We start from the raw sequence: 26170 nt of genomic DNA on the forward strand, positions 1-26170 counted from the left end.
CTGATGTGAGATGTCCCTTGGGGAGGTACACCGGGGGCCGAACCGCACAATAACTCTGGGTTCGGTGTGGGGCGGCGGAGGGGTGAAGTAGACTGTGGTAGTCATCGTGGGGTTGTGGACCACTGCGGCTGCGGCAGGGACAGAGCCTCTCCGTCATTTCTAGGTCCCCGGTTAACATACTATACAATACAATCAATATGTTTAATTTAAGTAGCAACACCTCGTTTCTCTATCATGCCATGACATATAAAATCCTACTGTCCATAACATTATGTTAAATTCCATAACTGACAGATGCAGTTGATCTAACTCTGTTTGCCTGACACACAGAGTTGTTCAACTAATGCTGACCATAACACTTCATATCAGGAGTAATCTCAACATTTGTATGATTTTTTTGTGAAACTATCCTTACCAGATCACTCTCAATACTGTTTCCTAACCTATTTATTATTATAAAATGCTCATTCTTTCCTAAATATTTGCACAAAGGACACAAGTTCTCTAAATTTCATTAAGACATACACTTGTTATATGAGCCACTACTTTTTCTCTTAATTCCCTCTGCAGAATCTAGAGCACACCTTTTTCAAGTCACGTTACCCACTTTACACAAAAAAATCTAACTGAAAATACAAAGTGGCAAGCTCATCAGTATTCACACAATGTAAATATCAGCAGTGCTATAGAGTCAACCTAAAAATCTTCTGTCAACAGAAATATACTTAATACATAGAACAGGGTGCTGATGGTGGAACAATAGAACAGAAGGCAATATAAACATTGCATTGATGCTGGGGATGGCTCCACTCTCATTTGGATGTCATAACTATTGACAGTAATACGGGCAGTGGCCATAGTTTAGAATACCTCTGGACTGCCCTTATGGAAATGGAAGCAAATGCTATGTACATAGAAAGAGAACCATTGACACAAATTGGCAGACGTATTTTTGTTTCCTGATGATGAGGGCAATGGTAATGATTTTGAAAGCTTGAGTTTTAAATTTAGTCCGTAATGATTTGTGTATCAAGAATTTTATAACAACAGCCTCAGTGGAAGAAAACTTGATAAATAAAACAGTCATTCACAATGAACACAATAACCTAAAGGGAAAAAAGTTTACTTTATTGTACTTTCCATACGGTAATATTGAAGAAAACAACAAAAAAATAAAGCTATATGTACCTGAGACACCGCTGTCTCCAAGCTAAGAGAATCAGTGAGAGTGTCTGGTTCATCCAGGAAATCATCAGGAAGCGCACCAAAATCAAAACTCCGACTGGCATGCATGGCCTGCAGACGCCCTTCAGAAGGGACACCATTTGTGTGTTCTCTCATTGTAGAGACTGTTTCAGTGGGGTAATGGCTTGAACTCCGTGTGAGAAGTGCTTCACTGGGTCGTATGCGGTTCTTATCATCTGACAGTCCATCTTCAACTGGCTCATATGACAGACGACCACGATAAGTCCGCAGTCCTGCAGACAGGTCACAAGTCAAATGTTCTTAGTCACATGTAACAGCTACCTGGATTTTTTATTGTTTCAGTTAGCTATTTTAATTTTATAAGATATAATTTATACAAATTAGATAACTTACATATTTGAAAAGGATATGGTGAATAAGAATCTATCAGTTGGAAATAATTCAAGTGCAGAGAAGAGGATGCAAACATTAGAGAAGGAGGCAAGGAATAGAGAAGGCAGAGGAGATGTGCAAGTTTGGCTGGAGGGAGGTAGTTGAGGGACAATGATGTGGGATGAGGGGGAAGGAAAAGTGGAGATAAAGCAGAAGCAAGAAAAAGAGGAAGGGAGAAGGTGACAAAGGTGAACGGATAGGGAGGAAAATGGAAAGATATATGAGAATGATAGGCATATGGGGAGGTAAGGAATGGAAAGGCAGAAAAGTTTATAGAGATAGTTAGGAGAGTGCAGGTGGAAGAAGAGGATGGGTGAATAGGAACAGAAAGCGAAGAGCAGGAGTCGGAGAGTGGGGATGCAGAGAGGATGAGTGGCAATACAATATGGGGAAAGGGAATAAGACAATGCGAGAGCAGTAGTAAGAGAGTGTAGGAGCAATGTTAAAGGAGTGGGGCAGATCTGTTAAGCAAGGGGAGAAACAGGTCTATTAAGTTAGTGGAGAAACAGTAAGAGAGGGAGTACAGAGGGAAGTAATAGCAAAGAGTTTGTCTGCCTCTTTGAATTACTTATATAAGTGAATAATATACAGGATGCCCATAATTAAAGTTCCAATTTTATAATGCTGTAGAAAGAGAACTACTGCTCAGAATGATGTCAAATTTTAACAGCATAATACTGACATAGTAAGAAAAGTCACAGGAAAAAAGGAAAAAAAAAAATAAAGAAAATTTGACCAACAGATGCACCATAAGCAACAGAATATGCACACCAACAGATGCACACCACAAGACCCAACATGACTATCTCCTTGAAGGATCATGCGATGCTGGTATATCTCTTTTATAAGAACAGTGACTGTGTACCAGTAGTCCTCCAGAAGTCCTGGACACTCAGTGGTATGAAAAAAAGGCATTGGTCTGATGTCTGCTAATGATCTGGAGAAAATGATTACAAAGTTTGAAAAGAAAGGTTTTTTGAAGTACAATGCTGCAGAAGGAGAAAAGCAGTTGAATCTGAAATCTGTCAAAGATGTGGCCACAGCACTGTAGGAGGGCCTGAGTAGTGGTGTGCAAACATGCAGTGCACGGGGAAGTGCCCAAAGGTTGTACATGCCTGTGAGCACAGTGCATAAAATTCTATGAAACATCCAGAATTGCTATCCATAGAAAATTACCCATGTTCCATAGTTGCTTTCTGGCAACCAGCCAGCAGCACAAACATTCACTCCAGAATTTCTTGCTCACATGGAAGTGGACAATGAATGGCCAAGGAACATTTTATGAACAGACGATGCCCATTTTCATCTCCAAGGACATGTCAATATCCAAAATTGCAGAATATGTGAAACAGAAAATCTGCCCATACATCAACTGGTTCAACTTCATTGTGCAAAACTTTCTCTGTGGTGCAAGTTGATGGCATCATTTTTTGAGATGAGTCTTGCAGTTCGTGTTACCTGTACCATCACTGGCAAATACCGTGAAAGTCTTTTGTGCACCAATACCGTTGCAAGTATTCAACAGTGTGGATGTGGGGGTATGATCATTTTCATGCAGTTTGGCACTCCTTTGCACATTGCACAGCCAGTGAAGCAACTGCTGCAGAGCCATTTCGGAAATGCTAGAATTAGCAGCCATAATTTCCCTACAGCCTGGCCATCCAGATCACCTGATTTTAACCCAGATGACTTCTGATTGTGCAGTTATGTGAAAGAGTACAGATGGTGTAATATGTAACTCAAATCATAGCCGTTTTACTATGATTAATCTATCATTTGTGGGCGACCCCATTTACGTTAAGACCTTTGCAGTGCCATCTATTGGTAAAATTTTTGTTACTTTTTTTTGTTCCATGATGTTTCCCCCTGCATCAATAATATGCTGTTCATCTGAGTGGTGGTTCTCTTTCTAAAATGTTTTAAAATTGGAACTTTAATTGTGGGCACCCTGTAGTTAATATTGGAGGAATCAGTGAGTGAGCTGATAATTTTATTAACCTTAATTTGAATATTGGGATGAAAAAAATGAACATATTGGCATTCTCATAACTCTTAAATACATTTTATCTTAATAATTCTATGTTGATTGGTAAGATATGCCAGTTTTGTGTTATAGCCTGCTTTATATCTCAGTCTTTGGGCTACTAAATTCATACTCTATGGACCTAATCAGTCTCTTGACATGCAAGACTATACTCTAGCTCTGTACAAAGAATGTCATGTAGTATCTATACTTATGTGTTAAATAGTGTCAAAATTATTTTGTCCCTTCAATGCACAAACTATTCATTTAATACAAATTCATTGAAAACTTTGACTTTCTCTTACCTATTAGCCTAGCCACACTCCATACAGTAAACCTCTGGCCTCCAATAGCTCGCAGCTTCTCCGATTCAATATCAATATCGGACAGCAATCCCCACCCCACAGATAGGAATGAGAACATTATCTGCAAGACAAAATACTTCATTACTTTCCTGTACAATATGAAGAAAATTGGTTGACTTGTGGGATAACAAGCCTAGCAATATAGGCAAAGAAAATAAAGTCAGAAGAAATAAGAAGTTAAAATGTAATTCCATGCTGCATGCAGAAGCAATGGGAATCAAGACAGTAGTCTCATGTGACAGTGTTAAGAAATGTCATTATTCAGATTCTTCTTTGTTTCTTTTTTTAATATGAGTGTACTGTAGAAACCCAAGACTTGATACAGAGGTTGGGCCAGGGGAAGCTACTGTGTGCAGAATCAGGGACACACAGCAGTGGCTATCACCCTGCCAAGTACTGTTACATCAGACCGTGCACCTGGACAGTGAACGGTTACTGCAAGTGACCTCCTGCCTCTTATGACACCCAGCCACCAATACCTTACAAAATACGGTAATGACCAGAGACTTTGGCATAACCCACTAATGACACACTATCATGTGATCAGTGGAAGGGTTGGCGGTGTATTATAGAGCTGGATGGGACTCTGTTTCATGTTGGTTGTAGGGCCGGTAAATCATCACTGTTCCAAGGCACACCTCCAGGACAAAGGGAGCCACATAAACTGTTAGTTCATGGGATATCGTATGAAAGGTTGATCTGGGTTGAAACGGAAGATGATCTGTCACTAAATTCATTGTGTACTGTGGATCCATTATATATATATAAAAAAACAAAGATGATGTGACTTACCAAACGAAAGCGCTGGCAGGTCGATAGACACACAAACATACACACAAAATTCAAGCTTTCGCAACCAACAGTTGCCTCGTCAGGAAAGAGGGAAGGAGAGGAAAAGACAAAAGGATTTGGGTTTTAAGGGAGAGGGTAAGGAGTCATTCCAATCCCGGGAGCGGAAAGACTTACCTTAGGGGGAAAAAAGGACAGGTATACACTCGCACACACACACATATCCATCCGCATATACACAGACACAAGCAGACATTTGTAAAGGCAACTCTTTTAAGGTCTGCTTGTGTCTGTGTATATGCGGATGGATATGTGTGTGTGTGTGTGTGTGTGTGTGCGAGTGTATACCCGTCCTTTTTTCCCCATAAGGTAAGTCTTTCCGCTCCCGGGACTGGAATGACTCCTTACCCTCTCCCTTAAAACCCACATCCTTTCGTCTTTCCCTCTCCTTCCCTCTTTCCTGATGAGGCAACAGTTTGTTGCGAAAGCTTGAATTTTGTGTGTATGTTTGTGTTCGTTTGTGTGTCTGTCGACCTGCCAGCACTTTCATTTGGTAAGTCACATCATCTTTGTTTTTAGGTATATATATATATATATACACACACACACACACACACACACACACACACACACAGACACACACAAACACACACACAAAATTCAAGCTTTCACAACAAACGGTTGCCTCGTCAGGAAAGAGGGAAGGAGAGGGAAAGACGAAAGGATGTGGGTTTTAAGGGAGAGGGTAAGGAGTCATTCCAATCCCGGTAGCGGAAAGACTTACCTTAGGGGGAAAAAAAGGACGGGTATACACTCACACACACACACACACACACACACACACACACACACACACACACACACACACACATCCATCCACACATATACAGACACAAGCAGACATATACAGAGGCAAAGAGTTTGGGCAGAGATGTCAGTCGTGGCGGAAGTGCAGCGGCAAAGATGTTGATGAATGACAGGTGAGGTAAATTGGAAAGGAAATTCTTGCATCACTGTGCAGCACTGGAACAGTCTTTCAGTTTGTCCACAATGAAGAGAGAAGTAGCACATTTACAGGGAAAAGACAGAGAAAGCATGAGGAAGCTGTTGCAGGAATTCGTAGATACAAAGACCTATTTGACACTCCTGGACCTCTGCCTGCCACACCAATAATTCCAGCATCTTATTCCAACAGGGAATGAAGCAGGGAAGGCATCACAGAATGTAGTACCAGTCCACAGTCAGAATTTGTGGTCACTGTACGAAAAATTCACCAGTTTATAGATTCTGTTATGACATATGTTTAGGGAATGAGAAAATTGTTATAGATCATGTACCCTATGCCTACAATAAGTGACATCCTAGATTATCTGAGGGCAATGTAGGTACTTCATGACTAAGGACCTCAGCACCGGATATCATCAGTTAGGGGTGGCACCCAAAGATTGGACAGAAACTGCGTTTTCCACCCTGTCTGGACGTCATCAGTATCAGTTCATGCCTTTCAGACTAAAGAATGTGCCAGTGACATTTAAGAGCCTTTCGGATGGTGTACTGCATGGTTTAAAGCCAAAACAGTGTCTTGTGTTATCTGGATGATATAATAATTTGCTAAAGACATTCTACAACATCTCCTATATTTGTATGAAATTTTTGATTGGTTATGTTCAGGAAGACAGCCACTTAGTTTACAGAAATGCCATTTTATTTTGCTTGAAGTGCATATTTATGGCACATCAGTGGACAGAATGACATAAGCACTGTCCTTCATCTAGTGGAAGCCGTGAAAAATTTTCCAACTCCTACTTCAGTTAAACGAGGGTAATCCCAAAAGTAAGGTCTCCTATTTTTTTATAAGTACATAGACCTGTTTATTTCTACAAAGGTTTACATCAGTTTACAGCTTGAACGTTTAGCTATTTTTCGACATAATCACCATTTCTGTCAATGCATTTTTGTAGACGCTGTAGCAGTTTTTATATGCCCATGTCATACCAGCTGGCCGCCATGCTGTTCAGAAAGTTGTTGCTTAGTCTCAGGTGTAAAGTGGTATGCCCAGGTTTCCTCACCCGTGACAATTGAGTTCAGAAAGTTGTCCTGTTCGGCTGCAAGGCAGTGAAGAAATGCATGGGAAGTATCAACTTGTTGACGTGGCACCCATCTAGCACACACATTCCGGTAGTTCAATTTTTCCGTTAAAATACTGTGAGTGGTGCTTCGGGAAATCTCAAGAACCAAGGTGCAGAGATCATCCAGGGTGATCCGCCAATCTTCACGCATGCTTTGTTCAATCTTCAACACTATCTCCTCAGAAAGGACGGTCTCCCGCTCCTTTGTTTGTAGTGAGTTTCGGTCCGATCATCGTGATTTTCGGTCCGACCAGCTGCAAACTCTCTACACCACTTAAAACATTTCTGACATCCATGCATGACTCACCATACACTTCCATCAATTGGCAATGGATTTCAATCGGCGCAGTGCCCTTTGCATTCAAAAACCGAAAAACTGTGTATGATTCGCACTTGGTGGTAACATCCAATGCGAGCTCCATTCTCATCGGCTGCCAAGCCAAAACAGCACCTCAGTGTGGCGTGCACATGTTTACACACAGCGCTTGAAGCACACTTCATAACAGAGTGACCAACTGCCACACAAAGAGAGTACTTATAAAAAAATAGGAGACCTTACTTTTGGGATTACCCTCATAGAATTACAGTCATATCTTGGCCTGCTGACTTTCTGCTGAAAATACGTGTTGCAATTTGTGGAAATTGCAAGATCGCTTACATAGTTATTGCAGATGGGGTAAAATTTCAATAATATGAAAGCTGTGAAGCAGAATTTCAAACATTAAAAGGCTTATTAACTTCATCTCCAGTTTGTGTTTTTCCCAATTTCAAAAAACTGTTCATATTATCCTGTGATTGGAGCAACTTTACTCTCAGCTGCATCCTGAGTCAGGAAATTGATGTGCATGAACATCCCTTAGCATATGTATCGAGGCAGCTAAGTTCAGCTGAGAAAAACTATTTACAACTGAGAAGTAAATGTTTGCACTCATATTGGGTGTAACATATTTCATATGTTATTTGTATGGCACGTTCTGCATGGAAGACGGTCTCCTTTACAGGCAAACAAGATGTGGGTTGCAAACTGATGGACTGACAGAGTCCCATGACTCAATTTTGTCCAGTCATGTGAGACATGGGTCAACAGAACGCAGAGTGGTGCAAACATACTGGTGGATGACACGCAAGCAAGATACCAAGCATTACATCAAGAAATGCATTTCACGTGCCCTAAGAGTGGATCTAAGCCACTAAAATATTGCATTACAACAACTACCTGAAGTTAATAAATCTTTTCAAGTGATTGGAATTGACATGTGTGGACCATTTGCCCACACAACAAGAGGAAATTGATATGTGCTCATACACTCCTGGAAATGGAAAAAAGAACACATTGACACCGGTGTGTCAGACCCACCATACTTGCTCCGGACACTGCGAGAGGGCTGTACAAGCAATGATCACACGCACGGCACAGCGGACACACCAGGAACCGCGGTGTTGGCCGTCGAATGGCGCTAGCTGCGCAGCATTTGTGCACCGCCGCCGTCAGTGTCAGCCAGTTTGCTGTGGCATACGGAGCTCCATCGCAGTCTTTAACACTGGTAGCATGCCGCGACAGCGTGGACGTGAACCGTATGTGCAGTTGACGGACTTTGAGCGAGGGCGTATAGTGGGCATGCGGGAGGCCGGGTGGACGTACCGCCGAATTGCTCAACACGTGGGGCGTGAGGTCTCCACAGTACATCGATGTTGTCGCCAGTGGTCGGCGGAAGGTGCACGTGCCCGTCGACCTGGGACCGGACCGCAGCGACGCACGGATGCATGCCAAGACCGTAGGATCCTACGCAGTGCCGTAGGGGACCGCACCGCCACTTCCCAGCAAATTAGGGACACTGTTGCTCCTGGGGTATCGGCAAGGACCATTCGCAACCGTCTCCATGAAGCTGGGCTACGGTCCCGCACACCGTTAGGCCGTCTTCCGCTCACGCCCCAACATCGTGCAGCCCGCCTCCAGTGGTGTCGCGACAGGCGTGAATGGAGGGACGAATGGAGACGTGTCGTCTTCAGCGATGAGAGTCACTTCTGCCTTGGTGCCAATGATGGTCGTATGCGTGTTTGGTGCCGTGCAGGTGAGCGCCACAATCAGGACTGCATACGACCGAGGCACACAGGGCCAACACCCGGCATCATGGTGTGGGGAGCGATCTCCTACACTGGCCGTACACCACTGGTGATCGTTGAGGGGACACTGAATAGTGCACGGTACATCCAAACCGTCATCGAACCCTCGAACCCATCGTTCTACCATTCCTAGACCGGCAAGGGAACTTGCTGTTCCAACAGGACAATGCACGTCCGCATGTATCCCGTGCCACCCAACGTGCTCTAGAAGGTGTAAGTCAACTACCCTGGCCAGCAAGATCTCCGGATCTGTCCCCCACTGAGCATGTTTGGGACTGGATGAAGCGTCGTCTCACGCGGTCTGCACGTCCAGCACGAACGCTGGTCCAACTGAGGCACCAGGTGGAAATGGCATGGCAAGCCGTTCCACAGGACTACATCCAGCATCTCTACGATCGTCTCCATGGGAGAATAGCAGCCTGCATTGCTGCGAAAGGTGGATATACACTGTACTAGTGCCGACATTGTGCATGCTCTGTTCCCTGTGTCTATGTGCCTGTGGTTCTGTCAGTGTGATCATGTGATGTATCTGACCCCAGGAATGTGTCAATAAAGTTTCGCCTTCCTGGGACAATGAATTCACGGTGTTCTTATTTCAATTTCCAGGAGTGTAATTACCAATCATTCCTCTCATTTTATAACTATTATAGCCTTGCCTAACCAACAGGCAAAAACCATGGCTCATGCACTGGATGAATTGGTGAATCAATGGTTGCTAACGAATTTTATGTTTGATCTAATGAAATACTTTTGCCACTTAATGTGTATTAAGAAACTGCGGAACAGTATCTTGCAACCATTCATGAATGGCTGTACTGAGAGGGTTCACAGAACAATAAGTAAAATATTAAATTATTACATTAATTCATAGCACACAGATCGGGACAGTCTACTTCCTTTGTAATGGGGATGTACAATTTGAAAGTCCATCAGAGCATGTGGCTCTCCTCTCATGAGGTTATTTTTGATTGAAAGAAGCCATCATTTGTTAATTTTGTCAAAGCACCCAAGGAGGGAGATGTTTCACAAATAAAAATAGTTTACAAAACGTTTAGAAACTATTTGTTGACGTGTGCAGAAAATGAACACGAAAGCTTTAGAGTGGTAGGACAGGGCCCATACCAAAAACACGGTACTGATAAAATATTTGGTTGGCCAATGGGTCATGTTAACCAACTCTTGAAAACCTAAAGGGATGACAAACAAATTCGTGACACTATCAGGGGCCATTTCAGGTGACTGAGATGCTGTCATCAGTACATGTAAGCTATAGCTTCCAAACTATACATTGATTGTTCATAGTAGCATGTCTGCCCTTTTGGAGGTGTCATACATCTGCTACCTCCTGTCAGCAGCTTCCGCTGATTGGGAGGGCGGAGTTTCCGAGATTAGCAGGAGAAAAAAAAAAAAACAGAAAGAGGCAGGAAAATAAGGGCAGCACAGTCACTAACCTGATACACTGCTACACACTTTGGCCAAAAGCCAAGACAATAAACTAACACTAGAATTCCCCTTCCCTTAGGGAATGGAGTGGTCTGGCCTTGGGGCAAAGAAGGGCAGCAGTTCCGGCACCATGCATAGAGCTTGGGATGATGGGGAAAAGGAGCATGAAAACAGTCATCCTAATGGGACTGCTAAGATGGAGCAGGATGATGCAAGCACTTAACGTACATCCTTTCATGGGATGAGTTTTATTCATATGACAGCCAGGTATGATCATGTCGGACCACTGGTGGACTTTAAGATTAGATTTCAATATCTGAGCAGTAAGAAACAAGATCAGATGGCTGGAAGGTACTTTTGACAAGCTACAAGCTATTATAGTTAACAAGACAGAGTTCAGAGATGTCCAGGGAGAATACCAGCTTTTACTCAACTACAGAGTCAGCTTTGCCACACTATGGAGATAGTCCCAGGGGCATGATGAATAAGAAGTTGGATAGATGCATATTAGAAACCATTTTCAGTACAGCTGACTCCGAGGACACTGAAAAGATTAATGAAACCTTGCAACAGCTGCAAGCCAATGAAAACACTAACCAGAATGCAACAGACTTGCATACCACCCAGCTTGCCAGCCTATAGAATGACATGGTAAATAACACCAGGTAAGCACTTGGTCAGCAGCCAGGGGCCAACACCTACAGTCCAGTGGGATCAATGGCTATGCATTGCATATGTTATTAATAAAGCAGCACTGCAATTCATCAGCACCTTCCTCAGCTGTTGGGCCTCCAGCTTCACTGGCAGCAACCCACAGCCCGCCATTCCTAAATCTCCTACAACATAGTGTAGAGGTTTGTAATGAGAACTTATTAAGAACAAAATAAATATCTTATTGTTGCAAGCAAATATGGCAACGAAATGATGGAAGGGGCTGAAACCAGGAACACTCCATCTGTCAAAAAGCAGCCTTATGGAATATCTCTTATGCTCTACTGTATCAATAAAATATAGAGCAAACTTAAAAATTATTTTAATGCAAGAGTTCATCTCATAATGTGACACTTTTAGAAAATTTCTTGGTTTAATGACAACCTCTGCATGATGGCAGACAGAAAGATGGCTTTACTGTTTTCTGTGACATGAATGTGTTGCATTTCTTCAGATGAGTCAATGGGAAATATTAAGTACAAAAGGCTACATAAGAAAGGAAAGACGAGATAAGTCAGTGATTCAACAATACATTTTTATCATTGGTATAACGAAGTATCGTCTAACGAAGTTATCCAGAAAATAACATTCACGATCTAAAACTTAAGACTGTTTGCAGTTTAAAATGTTTTAAAATTTATCTTAAAACGACAGCCATCTGAAGTATTATAACTGCCAATAAATATGTCCTGAACTTTGGCATATAGACAAATATAACTGTGAATCACAATCTTATTTACTTTTTGTCTGTACGTAAAGTTATGATTTAGCACACAATAAATACAGTAATTAAATGACTTATACACTGCTAAAAGAGTCATGCATAACTCTTCAGATACTACTAACATTTATTAAATGAATACCTGTGACTTTGTCTCCACTCTTACAAGATCCATGGGTACTTTTTTGGCTTTTATAATGTTCAGTGTAGAGATGAGTACAGGGTTTTGGTCAAATGGTTCCCTGTATAAACATAAAGAGGTACAGTTATTACTTATCTGAATTAAGACAAAGAGGAATCTTCAAAATTATCTTTTGCAAATGTACTAATAACTCACACTAGAAACATTCTTGATATCTCAGTATACGTGAAACAATGGCGCTAACTACTTCCAGTGATTACCCCTTTGTCTATCTTACTAATAGCATTGTCAAAGGGGTAAAATTAGGGATTAGCAAGAAGCTTTAGATGTAGAATACGCAGTTTATGGAATGCAACTCAGAATAACTATTAAAATAAAAACAATCACCTCTTCACTAGTCTACATAATTATCTACCTGTGTATCTTATAAGCACATTTTGGTGCTTATGTCTGTGATTTTGGTAGCCCCAGCTTTGACCCAAGTGAGAAATGAGATGCAGCAGCAAAAGAAATGAATTTATCTTACAGGGGAAGTGGATTCACAGCAAGGACAGATGAAATGGATGAGGAGAGGAACACACTGTCATTTCAACTTTACAAACACTTCACAAATACTTAATCTTTTACACATGCAATTCCTGAAGATCAAGTGAGAAATTGAATTTTCATTTAGGGCATTTACTTACTTTTAATGTGCACTTTAATGTTCTAGAGCAAATGGGGTACAAATAAATACATTGTTCAGTGCCATTAATACCTTATCACAAAAGAAAATAAAACCTGCATACGTACTCATGTATATAAGCTATTGTCTTCGCTAAGCCATTTCCAGAACCACAGGGTATAATTCCAATACCAATTTCCTTAAATGCCTGCTGCCAGTCTGGTCGTTCAAACAAGCCATTAATTACCTGCCAAATCAATCAAAAACATTTTATTTTCTTACAAATTAAGAATGGGATAGTTATTTAATTGTTTGGAATAAAGTTATTCTTTCAACTAATGTTCCGTATTTCTTATAAAATATAAATAAATATTGGGTATTGAATTATTTAGTGGTTGATTAACCCAAAGTAAAAATATGTAAGATCTGAAAATAAGAAAGATAAATATTACGAAGTCATAGTTTGTATATTTCTGCTATTGCCCCCCCCTCCTCCCAACCCTGCCTTTTCTCCAAATAATATTACCAGCTTTAACAGACCAAATTTTACCTCAAGAATATTAGGTATCAGAACATTTAAGTTTTGGTAAGGATGGGGGAAGGAACTGATTATAATGTTCTTGGTAGAATCAATAACTTCAAATGAAATAATTGATGGAAATTACCCCAAACCTATGTCTGTGTGGCTGCAAAGGAATATGAATTTCTCTCTCTCTCTCTCTCTCTCTCAAACACACACACACACACACACACACACACACACACACACACACACCAATAAATGGAATTCAAGGAATTTTTAAATGTGAGAAGATATTATGAAATTGTGAAATAGTAAACACTTAATATGTGTAAAAACAAGTGTCAGTTTTTATAGCATCATCCCCTCTATCAATCATAAACAACAGAATTATCATCAGCCATTTCACATATACTGCTTAATAAAGGTCGCCTCTAGAACCTTCCATGCAATACTATCCATAGCGACACACATCAATGTTGCTCCTGCATATTTTCTAATGCTGTCTACATACCTTGCATAGCTCACCTCCTCAGTGTTTCCCTCTCTCAAGCAATCCATCAAAGAACTTCCTTGGTTGACTTAACATCCACTCATCTTGCTACTTTCCATTTGTTTTTCATTACGATTGAAACTACACCTTACACTAAAGTCTGTTATCTGATCTATTTACTTGTTATCTTAACTGTTCTAGTAATACCCAATATATTTCTTTCTACACTAAATGCTGAGAAAATGTGTTTTTTAATGTTTTTCTTTTAAACTATTTAGTTTACCGACCCCATTCCATGCCATTTTTATGTATCTGTTTATTTCTTCTGGTGTTCATTGAGTCACCGTCTTCAGCTATCCTAAATATCTTCTATGACTTCACTGTTAACGTGTGTGTGTATGTGTGTGTGTGTGTGTGTGTGTGTGTAGTTTATTTTCAGTCCTACTTTCAGAATTAGTCGACTAAGTTAGTCCAATTTTTGTTGAAGTTAACTTGTGCTAGATGTAAACATTATAATGTCACCAGCAAAATGATGACGGTTCAGGTATTTCCCAATAACATGTATTATCATTTGCTTTCCTCAGGTTTGGGTCTGAAAGCTTCCTCCAGGAGAATATATTTTTAGACATGGAACCTCCTTGCTCAAATCCCCCTCAGTTCACACTATTATTATCGTTACAGTGTGGAAACACTGTAACAAATATGTCTGAAAAGGCAACATGCAGAATTGTGGGTTTGTGAGGAAGGGAGCTCATTGCTCAGTTTCCATTTGAGCTGTGAACATGAGGTAAAAATTTTTTAGATTGGCCTGGACTCACAGCCATTTTTATAGCCATTCAAATATATGTCTTACTGTAGCTATGTTGCAGTATATTAAGCAAGGTTCATGCAATGAACTAGAGCTGGCATCCAGGAAAATTCTGTGAATCAATTAATTTCTTTTGCAAAAGATTCTAATTGGTTTTAAATTAATGCTCAGCTAATCACACCATACCATTTTTATGTGCACCATTCGGATGTTATTGTGCAAATATATACAGAAAACAAGTTTTTCTGGGAGGTTTATGGAGTGCCGCACCTCTACAGTTTAAACTTGCGTGAACTGATTCAAACTTTGTACCAAGGTAGATACACTGATAAACTCAAAACGAAATGTTTTCTATTCAATAATCTTTATTCATTGTCATGATACAATGGTTTAAAGTCGAGCTAAATATAGCAAGTCAAAATTATTCTTAAGTGAACTGTATGTACAGAAACAGTTTAAAATGTGTCAGACAAATTTTTTAAAAATGCATTCTTATGATAAAAATTGGATTTTATGTGCAAAAAACACATTTTTTGTGAGGGTTTTTTTATACGCTTTGCTTATATGTTTCAACCTTGTGCAAACTAATTCATATTTTAGAAGGTGGACAAATACATGTAATTAAAGGCAGTCCTATTGTTTAGTGGAAGTTTTATCCATTGCCACAATGTAAGCAACATGATTTGAAAGACAACAAAAACATATACTCATCAATCTTTGACAGAGTCAACAAAACTGTACATTGGTTGCGAGTTAAGGCAGTCAACCATCAAACTTATGATAGAGTAAAAGTTGGGAACTAGAATGAAAAATGCTCCTATCATAAGGCAAAAAAATGTGAAGAAGTCCTGGGCAGAGTTAGGGATGTAACTAGGGGACTAGCTTTTTGATTTATCTGGGTTACTTCAGAGACATTTAAGTCTAAACATCTTCACATATTCACACTTTTTTATGAATTAACCCTACTTCCTATCGCATTAAGCTCTCTTATCTGCAAGATGTTGACACACTTGTATCTTGCAATTTACAGGCTAAAGTCCCTGATCATGTGGCCGAAATTCAGTAGATTCATCAGCCGTTGTAAAAAATATTAATATCATATGGCTGAAGAATATACATGTAATAGCTAAAAAAGTTTTTCTGGGGGCAGGGGGAATATAAAATTTCTGTGGGTGGATTTGTTTTTGGGGGGGGGGGGGTTTGACATCATGTATCATGTTACTTTTCTTGACACAATGCATTATATTACATGACATGGGTACTAATACTACCAAGTAAAAAGGTATGAATATGACAAGATATTTTTATTTAAATGTCTTTGAAGCTGCCAGATAAACTGAAAAGCTAGTCCCTTATTTTATGTCCTTAGATCTTTCCAGGACATATTCACATTTCTGGGCTATGATAGGAGCATTTTTCATTCTGGCGTAGTCTACGGAAGCTATATTACAGGCTTGTGTATTCCTCAATTTACAAAGAAGTGTTGAGCTAATACCTCAGTTTTCAAGGACTGTTGACACAGGTCTCTTTAGAAAGAACAGTCAGCCTGAAAGCTAAAATTCCTAGCATTCTTTTTCATTGTTTCTGTTCGCGACTCAATGACTCCTCTACATTATATTAATACTTTTTCCAGAGATCATGAATACAATGACATTTCATAATTATGTGCAACATGCCAGTCTAACACAAGTTACCATTATACTTTTTTTCAGTTACTATTTTGTATCAAAACATTCATCTATTGAGTAGGAGTTGTCAGAAATTATTTTAATTTGTTTTTCAATGTTGGTTGGCTATCTGTCAGACTTTTAATGCTACTTGTCAAACGACCAAAGATGTTTCTGGCAGCATAATTCACCCCTTTCTGTGCCAGAGTCAGATTTAATCGACAATAATGAAGATCATCCTTTCTTATAGTGTTGTAGCTATGCACTTTGCTATTATTTTTGAACTGGGATGTGTTATTAATAACAAATTGTGTAAGTGAATGTATGTATTACAAAGGTACTGTGAAATCTGAAGTTCCTTAAATAAATGTCTGCAAGGAGATCTTGGACAGGCTCCAGCTATTATTCTGATTACACACTTTTGTGCAATGAATACTTTTTCTCTTTTGTTGAATTACCCCAAAATATGATGCCATATGAAAGCAGTGAATGAAAACAGGCATAGTAGGCTGATACATTTCTTATCAAAATTTGCAATACCCCTAATAGATAAGAAGTCCAAGCTAACCATTTCAGCAGATCATTGATGTGTTTCTTCCAATTCAATTTATCATCAATGTGCATACACAGAAATTTTGAATATTGTGGCTTAGCAACAAACTTCTGTTCAAAGTCTATATTTATCAATGGTGTTATGCCATTTACTGTATAGAATTTTATATAACGTGTTTTCTCAAAATTTAGTGAGAGTCCGTTTGGAGAGAACCACTATCTAATTTTCTGAAAGATATTATTTACAATTTCCTCAGCTAATTCTTGTTTGTTGGATGTGATTATTATATCTGCATTGTCAGCAAAAAGAACTAGCTTTGCATATTCATGAATATGGAGTGGCAAGTTATTAATATATTAAGAACAATAAGAGAGCCTAGACTGAACCCTGTGGGATACTGTTCTTGATACCTCCCCAGTTAGAGGACTGACTTGATTTTTGCAGACTATCTGTACCGTTAATTTCAACCTTTTGCATTCTTCCAGTTAAATATGAATTAAACCATTTGTGCACTGTCCCACTTATATCACAATACTTAAGCTTATCTAGAAGAATTTTGTGATTCACACAGTCAACAGCCTTTGAGAGATCACAAAATATCCCAATGGGTGATGTTCAGTTTTCAGAGCATTTAATATTTGATCAGTGAAAGCAAATATAACAGTTTGTCAGTACTTCATTTTTACAAATATATGAATCTACTCCTGAATACAATACTTTTTCAAGAATTTTGGATAAAGCCGTCAGAAGTTAGATTGGGCAGTAGTTGTTAGCATCAGACTTGTCCCCTTTTTTATGCAATGGTTTAACAATTGGATATTTCAGTCTGTCTGCAAAAATGCCCTGTCTCAGTGGGCTACTACATATGCGGCTGATAATTCCACTTATCTGTCAGGAACAAGCATTTACTAGATGGGAACAAGCATTTACTATTCTGTTGGAAATGCCATCAATTCCATGGGAACTCTTACTTTTGACTGAATTTATTATTTTCCTAGTTTCAGTAGGAGTGGTCGGTTGAATTTTAATTTTATCACATTGTGTAGGTATTGTCCCATATACAACCTTGCTTTTTCCAATACGTAGCTGGAACCTATTTCCTCTACAACACTAAAAAAATGATTATTCACAATATTTTCTGCCTCTGACTTTTTGTTATCAAACTTTTCATTGAGGGTCTGATAGAAAAACAGTCTTTCTGTGCTCTCAGTTGCCTTGTTTCCTTTTTACCAATATTCCAAATTGTTTTAATTTTATCATCAGGGGTGCTAATCTCAGACATAAGTCACATACTTCAGGAGTTTTTGATAAACTTCCTTAACACAGTGCATTAGTTTTTATAATGTTTACTTTTTCTGAATCATTACTCCTTCTAGCTGTAAGATACATTTCCCTTTTCTTTTCACAAAATATTTTTATCCCCATAGTAAGCCATGGCTTTCTAGATAATTTCTTAGAATTATGTTTCACTGTTTTCTTAGTGAAACAGTTTTCAGATATACTCACAAACGTATCATGAAATACGTTAAATTTTAAATTTGCGTCAAGTTCCATGTAAGCTTCATCCCAGTATAACTGTTGCCAGCTTTCCCTAAAATTTGCAACTGTTGCAATAATTTGGAGAACTGTTTTGCATTACTGTATGTAGCTATGTTATATACCATAACTAGCTGTGCATCATGATCAGACAGACCATTCTTAACAGGAAAAGTTTTTATTTGATTCAATTTACCTTGGTCCATAAAAAATGATCTATCAGTGTGCTACTTTCCTGTTCCACCTGAATAGGAAAATCAGTAACTGACGTCAAACTGAAAGAACCAGGTTTTACTTCATTGTCAAGCTTTCTATCAAACTCTTGCAGAAAATCTACATTGAAGTCCCCACAAACAATAATTTGCTTCCCTCTGTCTGACAGATAGAAAGAATCCTAATTTTTCAAAAATAGCTGAAAATTTACTGATTGGGACCTATACGCAGCTACAATTACAAAAGTACCATTATTTAGTTTAAGCTCACATGCACATACTTCTATATGTTGCTCTACACAAAATTTTTTAGTTTCCAAATTTTTCACACTGTGATAATTTTTAACATATATGGCAACTCCTCCTCTCTCCGTAGTGTCTCTATTTACATGTACTGAAAGCTTATATCCATCTACATTTACCTTTTCCATATCTGTGACTATATGATGTAGTACATCTATTCTTCCCTCAGTTTCTAAATCTTCTAAACAAACAAGAAGTTCATTTCTTTTGGTTTTTTAAATCCCCTGATATTCTGATGGAAAATACTAACGTGATTTTTCACTGAGCTTCTCATTAAGCTTAATTTAATTCGATATTGAATCATGGGACAGCGATCTTAGCCTAAAAAACAGGTACTCCCGTGAGTTTCAGTGCCGCCCCCCCACCCCATGTGGCCAGTAACAACTTTTTTGTTATTCCATTCTGGACTTTTCATTGTTTTTCAATTTCTGTCCAATGCAGTCTCCAAAAATCAGTCTTTCTTTCTCATCAGGTCTAGTGAATCTCCCCTGACCTAGGATTCTAAACCTCTCCAGTCCCTTTTGCTTCACCCCTCCTCGTTCACTTTCAGCACTTCTGCTGGAAGAAGGTGCCACTGTCTCTGGAAGCTTGCATAAGTAAAACCTTTTTTTATGTGTGTGTTCTCCTGCCACCGCTTGGTAAGTAGATTTTTTTATCTATCCGATTGCATTACATAATCAGAAATGTATTATTTTCGTTGTTATATGTAAGAGGATCACGATATAAGAGTAGCTCTCTGGCACTCTGAATTTATATGACACCTGGCACTGCCTTTACAACAGCAACATATAACAGCCATCTCACATATGAAAATGTGTAAGTTTTCTTTAGAAGGCGATACTGCGAATGTAACTTGATCGAGCAAGTGTGCTGGTGGTGTATATATAAAAGGAATGTATCAATATGTCTGCTTCATTAATACATACTACAAGCTCATTTCACAGGTGATAATGTCAAAATGACAGTATTCCATCAGTTTTCCTATAACAGTTTTGTATGGGTGTCAATATCCGCAGTGCTGATAATCTTAATCTTAAAGCTAATTAACCAACTAAACTCGTCTTGAAATAAATTTGGGGCAAAATCTCTTTCTTTAGCAAACTTTGTGGAAGCTTGCTGAATTTGTGAAATAGACAAGGCCAACAGTAGTCCTACCCTGACTTACAAAATGAGTAACTTCTATCTGTAAGAATTTGAAATTTAAATGCAGCTGCTCACCTCAAACAGTATCCCATCTCCTCCAACTACTACAATTGCACGCCATTGGTAAATATCTCTAGACCTCACAAAATCTCTGGCGTACCCAGCATGCTTAGTAACATGCAGATCAAATGGTATCTCTGCCTCCGCAAATACAGGTACAACTCGCTGCTGAAAGACGTCTCTAGCTCGGCCTGGACCAGATTTTGGGTTAAGTAATACCAGTACTCGCTGCTCTTGTTCATCACCTGGAAAAAAGAAAAAGAAAAGTCAACATACACAAAAATCTTGCATATAGCTGCCTTTTTCTACTCACCGATGCCAGAATAATTATTATTAGCTAGGGTTTTTGAGTTTTCACTGGCAAGTCACACACACTGTATGGTTAATTTGCCTTAGCACTATTTACTTTAAATAGTTTCTCATTAATAATGGGTGCAGCTGAAGGTTCTGCCTGTAAATCACGAAATATAGGACAATTTTCTTTGCTCAGAGAGAAGAATCTATTCTTTTTAAACAAACTATCCCAATTTAATCACCCAATGTTGCTTTTCTTTAGAAGCACAAACAGACCAAAAAATTAGTCAGTCTCAGGAGACACATCACTAGAGTCCACAAGTTTCTTCAGTTATGCCATATCCAGTTGAAGCCACTCATTGATGATTAGATCCCATATGCCTCCCAAATTGTGGCAATGTTGACTGCTTTGTTTCGCCCACTATTCCAAATAGTACCAAGCATTTTCATTGGCATAAGATCTGGTGATTTAGCAGACTAGTTGAGGTGTGGGAGGACATCTGGGTGCTCAACAAGGAAAATTTGTGTGAGCCCTACGAACAAGGGTGTCCACAAAATACTCAAGATGCAGATGTAGAAAAAGGACAACACATGGTCAAAAAGTTGAAATGAACATCCTGGTTCAACTGCACAGTAACCAAAATGAATGTATCCAAGGCCCAGAATGAAAAATATGTCCTAAATATCACAGAACCCTCTCCAGTCTGAACTACACCCTCCACATGTTGCAGGTTAAGTGCCTCATTGGGTCATCAGTGCATTTGATGCCCTTCATCACTCGAAAAGAGGCAAAAATCCCGACAAGTCGGACCACTTTACATGCCCTCAGTAACTGCTATTCAGTTCCTTAGTTGTTTCACCCACTAAAGACGTGCAGTTTTGTGTGCCACTGAAGCAATGACCTTTTATGAGGTACATTTCCATTGAATACAGCTCCATTCACAACATTTACTTCAAAATTGGTTGAGATGGACGTGCATTCAGTAAAAGCAACATTTTCTGTCAGGATTGAAACCAGTTGTCAGTTGCGAGGAATGAGGCTTGTCTCATATACTGTTAGGATCAAGTTATAACTGTTGTTAGGACACTTTGTTACTTGGCTGTTACACCACTCCTTGCAGTCACAGTGGACAGTCCGTAATCATACACCATACCCACTTTAACACATCTCACTGTGCTAATTCCATACAGACAACTGGCACATACGTTCTACTTCAATCCCATGATTTACATCAAGGTTGAGGATCACACAACATGATCACATGACATGTTGACATAAAAGTAATATTACCTGTTTGTTCAGATGCATGAATGCTTAATTGAAAACTCAGAATATTTTCAGTTACTCTAGCAGCTTGGGAAGTCTTGTGAGCAGATTCTGAATATGCTATTGATTAAGGTGGGAGGGATGTGAAAACAAGGGTTTTTGGATGATCCTTTTTGATATAAACGTTACAGAAATTGTTTACATATTCCAAATTCATTTGAGAGTTCTGAAAAATATTTGTTATTAATATCTACCACATAAAGAATTTATTGTTAAAATCTAACTTTAGTCGACATCTAGGGCACAGGCGGTGGAAACTATTGCTATTTTGTCTAAAAGACATGGATAAATAATGACCATGTTGTTTAACAACTCAATAGAGTCCTGCTCTGTTTATGCTCTGTGATTCAATTGCCTCACGTTAATTTTTATTTCAAGTTTTCAGTTGAGTTGAAGTTGCAAGTTTAAAAAAATATGGCTAATTTAAACTCGAAAATATACCACTACAACAGGACGATGCCTCCCTTCTCCTGTGCCCCATCCATACTTAGGCAGAGTTGAGATATAGAGTGTTCTGTATTTTCTACACTCCACGGACACAGCACCGTATGATTACAACATACTTGGCTTGTCTATTGATGGTTTCGGTGGAGCAAAACTTTCAAATTGGTAAATTCATCAGCAAAGAACTGTTTAAATGGATACCCACTGGACAACAAAATTCTTCTGTGTTGGAAACTACACACTTTCCAAAAAATGTGTATTTTCATCAAAATGAAGCACATCACTTAGAAGAATATAACACATTATTGAAACGATCAATCGAAATCATATGTCTGATAATTTTCTATCTTTTAGATTGCTCATTGATATCAGTATCAGTAATGAAATGAAATAAAATTATTAATTTATCCGCGTTAATGGTGGCTGAGCCTCATGGCCATGGACTGAATTACGTGAAGAACTACAGTTTTTCTGCTCTGTATATGAACACATTTCGCCAAATGAAGACGGGTGAAAACCAGAAAACACTCCTGACAAACTTACTGTATTTCTTTACGGTAATAAAATCATATCTACTACAGGCTGTACAGTTGGGTAACGGTTTTATGCACATGGAAAAGTTTTTTTCATTGTTGAGCACAGCTGGGCGTTCCTTTCGGAACGGATACACTCGTCTTTGTTATGTAATGAATGTTATGTAAACTAATTACCAGTACATAATTCATATGAAAAGTAACAATATGTCATTATTTGTAAGTTAAAAATTATTCGCGGACTCCTAGCTACGGTTGCCAGGTCCGGCCCTGGCATTTTATGGCCATGACCGCCTTTTGTTAGTTTTTTTTAGCGATGCAGTAGAGAAAGTATAACAAAGGCACGTTCCGAGATAATTATGTGCGTCAGTATAAGGAGATATATCACTGTACCATAAGGATATACCAGCCAATCCTATTCCTAGGCGTAACGAACCTAACACACAATGTTACAACCACGCTACAAGCAAAGCGAGAGAGGCAAAATAGAAGATTCCGAACAATCGATGAAAAACAATCCCGCCCCTCAACGCTCACGCGCCGTTCCTACCCGCCTTGAGATATGCCAAGTGTGTGATGAAGAATTTAATCCGGAATTATTAACACTTACAGATTATTATTTTGCAATTCAAAGCCATAATGCCAAAGTCGAAAGGGTGTTCTCTTTCAATAATAGCCAAGTGACAAAAGAACGTAATAAATTGCAAACCGACAATCACAGATACACTATGTGATCAAAAGTATCGGGACACCTGGCTGAAAAAGGCTTACAAGTTCGTGGCGCCCACCATCGGTAACGCTGGAATTCAGTATGGTGTTGGCCCACCCTTCGCGTTGATGACAGCTTCCACTCTTCGCAGGCATACGTTCCATCAGGTGCTGGAAGGTTTCTTGGGGAATGGCAGCCCATTCTTCACGGAGTGCTGCTCTGAGGACAGGTATCGATGTTGGTCGGTGAAGACTGGCACAAAGTCGGCGTTCCAAAACATCCCAAAGGTGTTCTATAGGACTCACGTCAGGACTCTGTGCAGGCCAGTCCATTACAGGGATGTTATTGTTGTTTAACCAATCCGCCACAGGCCGTGCATTATGAACAGGTGCTCGATCGTGGTGAAAGATGCAATCGCCATCCCCGAATTGCTCTTCAACAGTGGGAAGCAAGAAGGTACTTAAAACATCAGTGTAGGCCTGCGCTGTGGTAGTGCCTTGCAGAATAACAAGGGGTACAAGCCCCCTCCATGAAAAACACGACCACACCAAAACACCACCGCCTCCGAATTTTACTGTTGGCACCTCACACGCTGGCAGATGACGTTCACAGGTCATTCGCCATACCACACCCTGCCATCGGATCGCCATATTGTGTACCGTGATTCTTCACTCCGTACAACGTTTTTCCACTGCTTAATCGTCCAATGTTTACGCTCCTTACATGAAGCGAGTCTTCCTTTGGCATTTACCGACGTAATGTGTGGCTTACGTGCAGCCGCTCGACCATGAAATCCAAGTTATCTCACCTCCCGTCTAACTGTCATAGTACTTGCTGTGGATCGTGATGCAGTTTTGAATTCCTGTGTGATGGTCTGGATAGATGTCTGCCTATTACACATTACGACCCTTCTCAATTGTCGGCGGTCTCTGTCGGTCAACAGACGAGGTCGGTCTGTACGCTTTTGTGCTGTACATGCCCCTCCACGTTTCCACTTCACTATCACATCGGAAACAGTGGACCTAGGGATGTTTAGGAGTGTGGAAATCTCGCGCACGGACGTATGACACAAGTGACACCCAATCATTTGACCACGTTCGGCCGAGCGCCCCATTCTGCTCTCTCACGATGTCTAATGATTACTGAGGTCGCTGGTATGGAGTACCTGGCAGTAGGTGGCTGCACAATGCACCTAATATACAAAACGTATGTTTTTAGCGATGTCCCGATACCTTTTATCACATAGTGTATGTTTTTGTTGTTGTTGTTTAATTTAAAATTATTCTGTCAAGAGTTACAGGAAACGATTTCCAAGAAATATAGAGTTCAGAGGATAAATATTAATGCTGAACTACAGATTATTGTTATTTCTTTGAAACTCTAATTGAAATAAACAAATTAATTGAATTTCTTTTCGTTTTTTGTCCCAGAAGGGGGGAGAATTGTTTAATGAAGAACCTTCAATTTCTTTTGACTAAGATTGTTTTAAGAAAGCTATTAAGAAGACTGAGCACTTAATTGCTACGATAACTGCCAAATTATAAGACTGTTTATTTTCACAAGCTGCGACATGATCGCGAATGGGATAGCGATCTGAAAATCTAGAATAAATTTCTTTACTTCAGGTCTATGGTCACAAGTAGGTCGTCTGATTACCTATTTCGGTCAGCAATGACCACCTTTGCATCCAATGCCTACTTTCCTTTTCTTGACAACGTTCTACTGTAATCATTGAACGCCTTTCTCATGTACACTGAAGAGCCAAAAAAACTTGTACACTTGCGTAACATCGAGTAGGGCCCCGTGAGCATGCAGAACTGCCGCGACACGGCGTGGCATGGACTCGACTTAATGTCTGAAGTAGCGCTGGAGGGAATTGACACCATGAATCTTGCAGGGCTGTCCATAAATCCGTAGGAGTACGAGGAGGCGGAGATCTCTTCTGAACAGCACGTTGCAAGGCATCCCAGATATGCTCAATAATGCTCAGGTCTGGGGAATTTGGTAGCCTCCGGAAGTGTTAAAACTCAGAAGCGTCTTCATGGAGCCACTCTGTAACAACTCTGGACGTGTGGGATGTCGCATTGTCCTGCTGGAATTACCCAAGTCCGCCGGAATGCACAGTGGACATGAATGGATGCAGGAGATGAGACAGGATGTTTACGTATGTGTCGCCTGTCAGACTGGTATCTAAACGTATCAGGGGTCCCATATTACTCCCCACTTCATTACAGAGCCTCCATCACCTTGAACAGTCCCCTGCCGACATGCAGGGTCCATGGATTTATGAGGTTGTCTCCATACCCGTAAACGTCCATCCGCTCGATACAATGTGAAACGAGACTCGTCCGACCAGGCAACATGTGTCCAGTCATCAACAGTCTAGAGTCGGTGTTGACGGACCCAGGCGAGGCATACAGCATTGTGTCGTGCGGTCATCGAGGGTACACGAGTGGGCATTCTGTTCCGAAAGCCCATATCGATGATGTTTCGATGAATTGTCCGCATGCTGACAGTTGTTGATGGCCCAGCATTTAAATCAGCAGCAATTCGCGGAAGGGTTGCACTTTTGTTGCGTTGAACGATTCTCTTCAGTATCGTTGGTCCCGTACTTGCAGGATCTTTTTCCGGCCGCAGCGGTGTCGGAGATTGATGTTTCACTGGTACACTCGTGAAATGGACGTACGAAAAAATCCCTACTTCATCGCTACCTCGGAGATGCTGTGTCCCATCGCTCGTGCACGGACCCTAACACCACGTACAAACTCACTTAAATCTTGATAACTTGCCATTGTAGCAGCAGTAACCGATCTAACAAC

The 26170-nt window shown here is 39.9% G+C and overlaps 1 protein-coding gene across 1 annotated transcript in view; it reads right to left on the reverse strand.

Annotated features, from left to right (window-relative positions):
- The window catches only part of LOC126175769 (sphingosine kinase 1), a 484010-nt gene that overhangs the window by 17395 nt on the left and 440445 nt on the right, over positions 1-26170 (reverse strand). The window contains exons 2-6 of the mRNA XM_049922738.1: positions 20060-20289; positions 12878-12996; positions 12086-12185; positions 3967-4087; positions 1189-1478 (exon numbers count right to left, since the gene is read on the reverse strand). Coding sequence (XP_049778695.1) covers positions 1189-1478; positions 3967-4087; positions 12086-12185; positions 12878-12996; positions 20060-20289 — 860 coding nt within the window. The remainder of the gene's footprint in view (positions 1-1188; positions 1479-3966; positions 4088-12085; positions 12186-12877; positions 12997-20059; positions 20290-26170) is intronic.

Source organism: Schistocerca cancellata, chromosome 3 (assembly GCF_023864275.1).
Source record: "Schistocerca cancellata isolate TAMUIC-IGC-003103 chromosome 3, iqSchCanc2.1, whole genome shotgun sequence".
Classification (NCBI taxonomy): Eukaryota; Metazoa; Arthropoda; class Insecta; order Orthoptera; family Acrididae; genus Schistocerca; species Schistocerca cancellata.